The sequence below is a fragment of the Lolium perenne genome, chromosome 7 (genome assembly GCF_019359855.2).
Source record: "Lolium perenne isolate Kyuss_39 chromosome 7, Kyuss_2.0, whole genome shotgun sequence".
Classification (NCBI taxonomy): domain Eukaryota; kingdom Viridiplantae; phylum Streptophyta; class Magnoliopsida; order Poales; family Poaceae; genus Lolium; species Lolium perenne.
In genome coordinates this window covers 81,498,407-81,510,817 of record NC_067250.2, presented here as the reverse complement: position 1 = coordinate 81,510,817, position 12,411 = coordinate 81,498,407, and the positions used below count along the sequence as shown (strand labels likewise).

Here is a 12,411-nt window from a genome sequence, read left to right as displayed (position 1 = left end):
ATACTAATTCACTTTGGAGCAGTAAGACTACATTTTCTTATCAGCTTTGAGTGAGTTGTGAGAGTACCACCATATCTATTTGTTTTAGTGCACTAATCTACTAACCATGTCTTCTAGTGATGAAAAAATTGTTAACCAGAAAAACAAGGATGCCGCTGATGTGATGACATGTTCGTAATGAGGCTCTTCGTAATGAGATGCGACGTGAATTCCGCGGTCAGGATGAAGAACTTAAGGGGACCGTTCAGGAGGTCGCCCAGAAGCTGGATACTACTAATGAGACCGTCAACAAAATGCAAGATCAAATGACGGATATTCAGCGCAATATTCAAGCTTTGACTCTAGCACTTGACAGTCTGACCCAACTACAACAACAGGAAGATGAAGATTTTGAGCTTCAAGATGAAGCACCTGGTGTTGGTCGTGGTACTGGACGTGGTAACTGTGGTCGTGGCTTTGTTGAACTCGGAGCTCGCCGTGCTTATCCACAACAGCAAGACGACGATGGTTTGGGTAAGCCAAAGTTCTCAATACCCAAATTTGAAGGAGGTGCTGATGTTGAAGAATACCTCACTTGGGAGCTGAAAATTGAGAAGTTGTGGCGTCTACATGACTATACTGAAGATAGGAAGGTTAAGCTTGCTTCTTCAGAATTTGATGGCTATGCATTGCGTTGGTGGGATGGAGTTACACGTACTCGTCAGGAAGATAACGAATTGCCAGTTCTTACATGGCGCGAGATGAAGGCCATTATGCAAGCTCGTTTCGTACCCACTAACTATTTGCGATCTATATATGATAAGTTGACACTCTTGAGACAAGGTGTGAAGACTGTTGATACTTATTTCACGGAGATGGAGATGCTTATGCAGCGTGGCCGTGTCTGTGAGTCACTTCAGATGACAATGCAGCGTTTTCTACATTGTTTGAAGTATGATATCAAAGGCATTGTTCGTCATCACAATTACACTACTATGAATGAGTTGCTACATCATGCAAGAGAAGCTGAAGCACAGTTAGCTGAAGAAGCGCAAAAGGACGTGTTACGGGAGCTGGACGCTACACGCCTAGGGCGCCTCCATCTACGGCGCCGACGCCATCTTCGCGATCCGCACCTTTTCCTACTTCGTCTAGCAAGCCGGTCTCCAATGTGTCCAACACAAAGAAGTCTGAATCTGCTGCAAGTACAAGTGGTTCTAGCATGTCTACTGCACGTAACCGTGATATGGCTTATCATACATGTGGTGGCAAGGGTCACTTCAAGAGAGATTGTCCTAACCGCAAGGTCATGTTTATCAATGAGGACAATGAGTATGAGACTGGAGATGATGCTGATCCATATGCTCCAGAAGATGATGACTATGACAGTGATGGTGTAGATGCTTATCCATCTGAAGCTCGCACTATTGTTGTGTCTCAGCGTGCTCTTAATGTGTTGCCAAGTGCATCTACTCAGCGCTGCAATTTGTTCCAAACAAAGGCACTAGTTGGTCCTGATAAAGCTTGCAACGTTATTATTGATGGCGGGAGTTGCCACAATTTAGCAAGCAAGGAGTTGTGTACCAAGCTGAAACTGAAGTATCTACTGCACCCGCATCCATACTATATTCAGTGGTTGAGCGACAATGGTGAGATGAAGGTAAACCACTGGTGTGTGTTGAGTTTGAGATTGGACCGTATAAGGATTTCATTGATTTTGATGTGGTTCCTATGACGGTGTGTCACCTATTTATTGGGTCGGCCATGGCTCTATGACCGTTTTGAGCAACACAATGGCCGTGCCAATACATATCACTTGGAGTTCAAGGGCAAGAAAATTAACTTACAACCTATGTCATCACAGCAAATTGTCAATGAATCTCGTCAAAAAGTTGAAGTAAACTTGGAGGATGCACCTATAGATAGGCAAGAGAATTGTAATGACGTGAGTGATATAACGAAAAGTGAGAGAGTGAATTCCTTAGTCTTATTAGCCACAAAAGAGGACATGAGAGAATTTAGTGAGGATCCTACAGCCATGCCTCTTGTGCTCATGTACAAGGGTGAGGTTTTGGTTTCTAACGATATGACCCCTATTTCTCTTGGTGTTTCTCGTGTTTTGCAGAAATTCAGCGATGTGTTTCCGGAGGAGGTGCCAGCTGGATTACCACCATTGCGTGGTATTGAGCATCAAATTGACGTGATTCCCGGAGCTTCTCTGCCCAATAGGGCATCATACAGGACGAACCCCGAAGAGACGAAGGAGATACAGAAGCAAGTACAAGCGCTACTCGACAAAGGTTATATTCGCATAAGCCTTAATCCTTGTGTTGTTCCTGTTATTTTAGTTCCTAAGAAAGATGGTACATGGCGCATGTGTGTAGATTGTAGAGCGATAAACAACATTACTATTCGATATCGTCATCCTATTCCCCATTTAGAGGATATGTTAGATGAATTGAGTGATGGTGCTGTTTTCTCTAAAATTGATTTGCGTAGTGGCTATCATCAAATTAGGATGAAAGGGGGGATGAATGGAAAACAGCCTTTAAAACAAAATTTGGTTTATATGAGTGGTTAGTAATGCCTTTTGGTTTAACTAATGCACCTAGCACTTTCATGAGACAGATGAACCATGTTTTGCGTGATTTTATTGGCAAGTTTGTGGTTGTGTACTTTGATGACATATTAATCTACGGCCGCAATGAATCTTATCATACTATGCATATCCGACATGTTTTGCAAGTGTTGCGTGATAATAAACTCAATGGTAATCTTGAGAAGTGCACATTTTGCAAAGATAAGGTCATATTTCTGGGTTATGTTGTTTCTAAGCATGGAGTAGAAGTAGATGTGTCTAAAATTGAAGCAATTCAAAATTGGCCTACTCCCATGAATGTGAGTCAAGTAAGAAGTTTTCATGGTCTAGCTGGGTTCTATAGAAGATTTATGCCCAATTTTAGTACTATTGCTGCACCTTTGAATGAATTGACTAAAAAAGGGTGTTGCATTTGAGTGGGGCGCAACCCAAGATCATGCTTTTGATGCTGAAAAGATTGTTAACTTCTGCACCGTTGGTTGCACTTCCTGATTTCAATAAGCAATTTGAGATTGAATGTGATGCTAGTGGTATTGGAATTGGTGGTGTGTTGATGCAAGAGGGTCGCCCAATTGCATATTTTTCTGAGAAACTTTCTGGTGCTAAGTGGAACTATCCTATATATGATAAAGAATTGTATGCTTTAATTAGAGTTCTTGAGGTTTGACAACATTACTTGTGGCCAAAAGAATTTATCATACATTCTGATCATGAAGCTTTAAAATATCAGAAAGCTCAATCTAACTTGCATAGGCGTCTTGCTAAGTGGGTTGAGTTCATTGAGTCTTTTCCATAGATTATTAAGCATAAGAAGGGAAAAAGATAATATTGTTGCTGATGCTCTATCTAGGAACATGTTATTAACTCAACTTGATGTTAAAATTCCTGGATTAGAGATATTATGTGATTTGTATGCTACTGATCATGATTTTGCTGAACCATATCGCTTGTGTGCTATTGGTAAAGCATGGGAGAAATATCACATACACGATGGGTTCTTGTTTAGAGCTAACAAACTATGTGTTCCAGAATCGTCTGTGTGTTTGCTCTTATTGCAGGAATCACATGCTGGAGGTTTGATGGGTCACTTCGGGCGTGAGAAGACGCTAGTCATGCTCGCTGATAGCTTTTATTGGCCAAAGATGAGGCGGGATGTGGACAGGTATGTGAAGAGGTGCATTACTTGCAACAAGTCCAAATCCAAGCTGAAGCCTCACGGTTTGTATACTCCTTTACCGGCTCCTACTACACCATGGGAAGACATTAGTATGAATTTTGTGTTGGGTTTGCCGCGTACTAAAAGAGGCCATGATTCTATATTTGTGGTAGTGGATAGATTCTCTATGATGTCACATTTTATTGCCTGCCACAAGAGAGACGATGCATCGCATATTGCTAACCTGTTTTTCAGGGAGATTGTACGTCTACATGAAGTCCCAAGACTATTGTTTCTGATCGTGACGTGAAGTTTATGAGCTACTTCTGGAAGACACTTTGGGGAAAGCTGGGGACAAAGCTACTTTTCAGCACTACTTGTCATCCCCAAACTGATGGTCAAACTGAGGTGGTGAATAGAACATTGTCACAACTGTTGAGATCCATGATCAAGAAGAACTTGAAGGAGTGGGAAGATTGTTTGCCGCATGTGGAGTTTGCTTGCAACAGGGTGGTACATTCTACCACAGAGCTGTGTACCTTTGAGGTGGTGTATGGTTTCAAACCCATTACTCCACTTGACTTGTTGCCTTTACCCATACATGAGAGAGTCAATATGGAGGCATCAAAGAGGGCAGATTTTGTGCAAAAGATTCATGTGAAGACTAAAGAGTTGATAGAGAAGAAAGGCAAGAACAATGCTGCAAGAGTGAACAAGAAGCGCAAGGAGAAGTTGTTCAAGCCTGGTGATATGGTCTGGGTACATTTTCGCAAGGATAGGTTCCCGAAGCTACAGAAGTCCAAGTTGCTTCCTCGTGGTGCTGGTCCTTACAAAGTGCTTGCCAAGATCAATGATAATGCATACACTATAGATCTTCTAATTGATGAGTTTGGTGTCAGCAATTCTTTCAATGTGGCTGATTTGACACCATATGACGGAGAAGACCTTGGAGCATCAAGGTCGACGCCTTTTGAAGGTGGGGAGATGATGAGGACATCCCTACTACACTACTACCTCTATCATTAAAAGATGAAGACCATGTTGTTGTGAAGCTCAAGTCCAATGAAGTCAGGATTGGAGCCATTACAAGAGCTCGTGCGAAGCTACTCAAACAACAGGTGAACTTGTTCCTAAATGATACTTTGATCGATGGGAACTTATACTGCCTAATTCCTTTTACTTATGCATGATCATGTACGAAGAGGGAGCAAGCATCACACGAGGAGGAGAGGAGCAGCTGGACATGAAGCTGGACATGGAGCTGGACATGAAGCTGGACATGAAGACATCCCATGGACGCGCTAGGGAGGAGCGGGAGGCATGCGCGAGGGAGGAGGAAGAAGCTGTCCAGGCCGGTGCCAGGCCCGGTCCGACCGGCCGCCACGCCGGCCGACCCGGTCACAGGCCCGGTCCAACCGGCCCCCACGCCGGGTGAGCCCGGTTCCGACCGGATCCTGCACTGGTGCCAATCGGGGGGTACTGTATGTCACGTCGGCGCCCCGGTCATGACCCGGTCCTAGGCCCGGTCCAAACCGGACCGGCCGGTCTCAGGCCCGGTCGACCGGCCCCCACGCTGGTCGAGTCCGAGTATGTCTTGACCAGATCCATTCTGGGTCGGTTTTTAATGTATCTTTTCGACCCCTGGTCGTCCTGAACCCCTATATAAGTACCCAGGACGCCCCCAAATTAGGTTTAGACCACGTTTAAGATAAACCCTAGTTCATAGTTGATTTCTTTGCAACTTTATCGAATTTATACACCATATTGCATTGATTTGGTGTTTACTCCTGAAAGTGTTGTGTGATCTGTTGTTCCATTGAGAATTAGACGGTACCGCTTCGTGGTCGGCGGCTACATGTGCAAGTGTGTGGAGTTGCGAATATCTTGCAGGGTTGAGAGCTGTTGCATTGGCAACAGAGACCAATCGAGAGACTTCGTTGCGTCATATAAGTTATCATCCACTTCATCATCGTGTTATCTCCGTTGTGTTCATCGCGCGAGCATCATCACCACCGTGCTTACTGAGAAGATCGGGCAACCCCTTATCAGTTTGGTACTATTTTTATGAATTGTATATGTGCATTGAGAAATTAAATTTGAGAATCCGTGGCAACGCACGGGCATTTGTACTAGTTATAATAAAAGTTATTAGTCGACCCCCTCTAGTTGACCCAACTCTAAACATAAGCCATTTATACGCTGCGGTCTCCTATGAGAAACCTACTACTTTTGGCAGAACGCCTACACGACAATATGAAGTGTGAATACAAGCCATTTATGCTTAGAATCCTATGTAAATCTATTGCTATATATATTTGGCCGTCAAGCCTTCCAACCGCAACCCTAGTACCATCTACCGTCGCTAGACCCGCCGCCGCCGCCTTGCCTATAGGACCCTAGTACCATCTACCACCGCTAGACCCGCCGCCACGCCTCGCAGATAGGATGAACAAAGTCCGACCCACCGCCACCTCGCCGGTAGGATGAACAAATTCCGGCCCCCATGTCCTCCATACCCAACGACCTCTCCACGCCGCCGCTTTTAGGCTTTCCCCTCCATCAACTTCTCCAACGCTACTGAGATCTAGATCTACGGTCAACTGTGTTTGTGGTTCCGCCCCTCCTTGTACTTTGCACCTTCGCTTCTCCGAGACACCGCCGGGAAACAGGCAAGCCTTTAGGTGTTTCTATTCGAGATTTTAACAAAATTGGTAGAAACAAAATCATCTTCTGTGCTTTTGTCGTTTTAGTCTTTGTGTTGTTCAGTGTGTTGTATTTGCATCCTCGATGATCCTTTATGTATCAAAGTATTATTATTATTGCAGATGCAGGATTTATTTATTTGTATATAATAAGCTTAACGCACAACTGAAATTGTCCATTATAGAAAAGAAAGTCTCAGTTTCGTATGTTCAACTAATCATCCTTCAAGAAAAACTAATCATCCTTCGTTTGCCAGGAAGACATGACTCCGATCTCCTCCGCTACCGCTCCTTTGGAGCCGGGCTACTCACCTGACTGGTCCAACACCATCCGGCTCTTTGTCCAAAACATGGACTCCCGCACGATTGTGATCATGGCGCGGCCGTATGACACTTTAGGCGAGTTACTTGGTCGCTTCGCGGGTGTGGGGCATAGGAGCAACCTGCATGCCGTATTTGATGGTCGGCAGCTCCCTCCCAAGGCGCCGATCGGCGAGCTCCGTCTTCCGCCGGACGCCTTGCTCCACCTAACCCCGTACCCCGAAGCATGGAGCCTTGCGTCCCAGATCGCCGCTGCGGCCACAGCCCAGAGGCTCGTCTCCGCGGAAACCGCAGAGTTCTTCAGGAACTTCTTTGGCAACGACAGGCAACGTATGCCCCGGCTTGTGCGGTATCTCGGCATACCGCATGGCGCACCGCAGGACGTCGTTGTTGCGGAAGCCTCCAGGATGCTCGTCTCCAGGGACACTGTCCTGCTCGTCAGGAAGTTCCTCGACAGCGCCAGCACCGTCCACCAGCGGCAAGCCCCACACCACGCTGAAATGATGGGGGAGTACCTCGACGTCCTACTCCAAAGCGGTGTCATCGGCCTTCTGGTCCGCCTCTACCTCTCCAACTCCAGGAAGTATCATAATAGAGGAAAGTCGGCTATCCTGTCCTTCCTGATTCCGGATGGCAGGCTTCCCCTTCATCTCGAGGTGTGGTCGGCCCCAGTGTTCTTGCAGCTCTGCCGCATGATCGCCTCTGGCTCGACCCATGGAAAAAACGACCCGATCTACAGGGACTGTAGAGGGAAGCTTGCGAACTTGTTCTCTTTGCACGGGTGGCTGACGCTACCGGAGCCGGAGTTGCCTCGAGAGTGGTTGATCGAGCAGCTGATTCCTTTGGCCCAGGAGACGGCGGACGAGTTCATTTTGTACATGGGCCAGGGTACATGGGTGCCCCCGGTCTTCGAGTTCAGGGTATTCTTCTCGGTGCTGTGCCGAAAGGTGCGCGTGCCATGTGCCGCCGACTCGTCGCCAGATGGTCGCGCAGGAGCGGCACTGTCCCTGACGGCGATGTCCCTGCTGACGTCGGTCTCTGGGTTCATGGCGAGTTTGGATTCGTCGGACAGGGACTCGACGCCGTCGAGCAAGCACCAGCAGGACGCGGCGGTTGACAGAATCTGGGTTGTTCTAGGCGCGCTGGATTCATGGTCAGAGACGCACGCCCAGTTTGCCGCCGCCATGCGGGACACACTCATGGCACATGTGGCGTACTTCAACGCACTAGTGCTGGGCACCAGCGCTGGGCGGAGCAGGCAAGACGACATGGCCCGTATCGTCTCCAAGCATAGGGACATCCTCGGGGTGGAGGCGCGGAGGCATTTCTCCAAGGCGATGCTGCCGGAACTAGATGCGGACCTGTCACCTCTGGACATGGAGCGGCCACTAGAGGTGCTCATCTATCGGTCGCGGCTGCTGTCCGAATCCTTCTGGTACATCTACAGCGCAACGCGCGACGAGCTCCATGCCGGCCTGGACGTGGAGTTCGTGAACGAGGAAGCCATCGGCGACGGGGTGACCAGGGAGTGGGTCACCCTGGTGTGCCGCGCTCTGTTCGACCCGCAGCAGGGCCTCTTTTCGCCATGTCCACATAACCGGCGAAGATTCTTCCTGAATCCAGGTAAATTAATCTGCTTCCCTTCCCTTCTGCATACATCCAAAATTGTGGTGGATCAAATGCCATTTTTTATGACTCATGTATCCATATTATTTTCTGGAAGCAGCTGCGTCTGGAGCGGATCCACTGCACTTCAAGTACTTCGAATTTGCAGGACGGATGATCGGATTAGCCCTGGCACACAAAATACAGGTGGGGGTTCTGTTTGACAGGACGCTGTTCTCACGGCTATCTGGGAGACCCATCACCCTGGAAGACATTGCAGACGCCGACCCAAGCATGTACTCGAGCTGCAGGAAAATCCTAGAGATGGATCCTGATCTCATCGATTCAAACGCGTTGGGTCTCACGTTTGCTCGAGAAGTTGGAGCTTTCGGATCCCGGGAAGTCATTGAGCTCCTCCCGGGAGGGAGAGATGTCCCTGTTGATAGCAAGAACAGAGGCCAGTACATCGATCTTCTGATTCAAGATCTCTTCGCGAACAGCACCAAAGATCAGCTAAATCATTTTGCTGAGGGGTTTAGATTCATGCTCGTGAGACCGGAGTTGCAGAGAGCTTTCTTCCACAGCTTGGATCTTGAAGATCTTGACCAGATGCTGGGTGGACGCATGAGCACCATTGATGTGCAAGAATGGAAAGAAAATACCACCTACCGGGGTTACAGCGAACAGGATGATCAGATTAATTGGTTCTGGAAGGTATGTGATCTCTCCAATCTCACTTTATTTCGCTGCTCAAAACTTCAATGTATCCAACAACTACACAAGTAAGAAATCAACACTCATGATCATTGACATATAAATAAGAATTCCTAACTCGAGATAGAGATATAAATTTTCAGGTCAACTTAGAGTAGACACTCCCAGGAAGAAATTCAATTATCTTAAATCTGATTTTTTTTTGCTTAGATATAATGCAGCATTTTTTATTATCAAATATGAATATGTGTGCGTGGAGCCAGTAACAATCACCTGAGATCTCTTTTACATGCCAGGCTGTGGCGAGCATGACGGCTGAAGAGCAGAGACGGCTGCTCTTCTTTTGGACCTCGGTGGAGTATCTACCATTTGACGGTTTCGGCGGGTCAGAGCTGTGCATGCAGATATCCAAGGCATCATCCAAGACTCCAGACCATCTCCCGTCCTCAAGGACCTGCATGTACCGCTTGAACTTGCCCTGCTATACCTCCTTCGACATGACGCTGAGCCGGCTACGCATGATCGCCCAGGAGCACGTGAGCACTAGCTTTGGTGAGATATAAGCTTCAACGCTGGCCTCATATGGGTATCAATAGTTTTCGTTCCCGTGTATTTCCGAGCCAAATGCAAATCAGAAGTTGAAAAGGATGAGGGACACACTTTGAAATAGTTGAGGTTTTGGACACCAGGCAAATCATCGTGATGTACTATCAGGTTTAGTTAAAAGAACACAAAATTATTTGGTCATTGGGAAAAGAATTTCTGTTATGACAGATGTTTTTTTCCTGTCCTAGCTAATTTTAGTGCTCGCCATAGATATTTTCCAATTTGTGGCTTCTGGGCCTACTCATAGATCATCTGTGAATTCCAATTCATGGTAAACTAACATATTTTTTTGCAACCCCCCTAAAAAGGGAACTTTCTGGCTTTTGTTGTTGGATGCTCTCTTCAAAAGGAATCGGGAGGGTTTTGACACAGATGAAAATGTGTTTGGGATGGTATGTTGTAGACTTGTAGTACCCAGCCTTTAGGACATACAATAAGTTAATAACAGCACCCCCCCCCCCCCCCCCCCCCAAAAATACGGCGTCCAACCACTGCATCGGTGCAGGTAGAAACTGTCGTTGTTTCGGGCGAAGCCATCCACATCGACGCCTCCCAAATAAAACCCCCTGACACATTTGTATGCAATTTGGATTATGTGTTTGGTTTGTGTGACATTTATCAACAAAGTTGCTCAATACACAAATTTCACCAATCACAAATTTGATGGATCTTTTTCAACTTGTCCTTGTTTGCATCCCCAACTCTGAGAAGATCAAACAATGTTCCAGCTTCTTCTCGTTCTCTTTCAGTTTTTCCTTTTTCATCCTTCCATATCTTCTTCTCCTCTAGCAACAAATCTCTACCCTTCTCCATCTTTCTCAACTCACTTTCAGAATCGTTCGCACCCTTCTTCAATTTTGCCATGTTTTGCTCCATCGCACGCTTCACAGCAACATCAATCCAATGATTTACATCCCTCACTAAACAAGAATGATTTCATTCTACCTTACTCTTTTATTCAATTAAATTTTCATACATGCAGCCACCAAGAGGTCAATGCATGTTTGCATGGCAAAGACCACTGAGGATCAGCCACCCACAAACCCACAGTTGATACCATCATACAAATATGAATTATGAAAAAAATGATATATTTCTCTCACTACTAAATCGAAACAATGTAGCACACAACTACTTAAAATTTTCTTCAAACACACATAGTACCGATGTCATGTGCTTGTCCCTTCGAAAGTAACGGACTTCTCCGGCAGAAGGTTGTGCATACAACAATGCGCGGTCTACTCGGGATCGGCAAGGCCGGTCCATGCCGGGTTAGAGATTGTCTCACGCATAGTCCATGTCCGGGTAGTACACATCACTGAGAATTGACACAATTTAGGCTATGAACACAATTGTTAATTTTCCAAAATTGACAAGCTCGCAGAAATCCTAAACCTAGAAGCACATCTCTAGTGTAGGAGAGGGGTGGAAGGGAGGGAGGACTCATATCGCCGATCCAATACTCGCTGGAGGTCTCACCATCATTCCAGCTCGACATTCTTCGGGCGGCATCGATGTCAACGACCCAATGATGGAGAGGTTGTTTCGGCTGGCCGCGCGAGCGGTGTGGTGGCTCCAATAGGTGGCGACCCGATGGGTACTAGGTCATGTTGCTCTAGTACAACCTGCCGAGGTTTCATCGCGTCAATTCATGGACGGTGGCGACGATGATTTGGAGGCGTTGATGGGAGTGGAGTACTGCCGTAACGGTCGGTGAGGGTGGGAGTAGGGGAAGAAAGAGGGCCGTTAGAATGGCGTTGTGTCATTGGCATGATGACTACACGAATTTTTCCACGTGTTGCACGTTGCTGATGCCCCTAGTTCAACCCCCATGCCATGATGCCATCATGGGAGTGTTGGTCTAGTTATCGGGTCGTAGTTCACGCCGATACCGCATGGGGACGCTGGTGTGGCTTGTGAGGCATTTTTGGCCCAAAACCGTCAAAGGCCGTTTGGGGGCCTTTGGGGGCATTGGGATGCTCTAACTACACAACCATGTGCTCTAACTACACAACCATGTGAGAAATACCTATAGGCCTCCGTGGGAGAAGTGCTCGCCTGATGACGTTGGGACTCCAAGTGTAGAGTGTTGTGTCAGCAAAGTATTTTCCCCACAAGGGTGACTCGAGGGTTTATGTTGAACTCTCGGGGAACTGGACATAAGAGTATTATCTTCTCTCTTCTTCTAGCAATCCTGCAAGTAAAATAAATTCCTTGTGTCCCCAACTCCACCGTGTGGTTATCAAGCACAAGGTTTCGTGTAAGTAAATAATACAAGTAGAAATAAAACAAATAAAAGCTAAACTAGATAAAATAACTAATTAAAATTGTAAAGAGGTTGATTATTTTTGGTGTTTTGGATGCAAATAAGAAAAGTAAATATTTTTGTATTTTAGGATTAAAATAGTGCAGCAAATAGAAAACAAGGTAAAAGCAATATAAAGGTGTTTCTTATGATAAAAAGTGGACCGGGGTTCATGGGTTCACTTGACTATTCTCTCTTAAAGTTGTGGTGGACAAATAGCAATTCATCAATGAGATGTGAAGGTGCAGATAGTATATGTAAGATTAGAATTAATATGTTCATCACGTCCTAACATAGAGATGATGCTACACACCTCTCTTATACTCCACAAGAAAGAAACTTCATCAATCTATATTAAGAATTAACAGAGCGTAGCAATAAGTACTTTGACATGAAGTTTGAATATCAAATATGCTACCTTGAA

General features: G+C 46.1%; 1 protein-coding gene across 1 annotated transcript; it reads left to right on the top strand.

The window, feature by feature from the left end:
• Positions 1–6,699: 6,699 nt before the first annotated feature.
• Positions 6,700–9,828, top strand: LOC127315880 (E3 ubiquitin-protein ligase UPL5-like). The gene is made up of 3 exons (XM_071823955.1): positions 6,700–8,380; positions 8,550–9,076; positions 9,373–9,828. Exons 1-3 carry the CDS (start codon positions 6,700–6,702, stop codon positions 9,637–9,639), a joined length of 2,475 nt encoding a protein of 824 aa, XP_071680056.1. The 3' UTR covers positions 9,640–9,828.
• Positions 9,829–12,411: the final 2,583 nt, after the last annotated feature.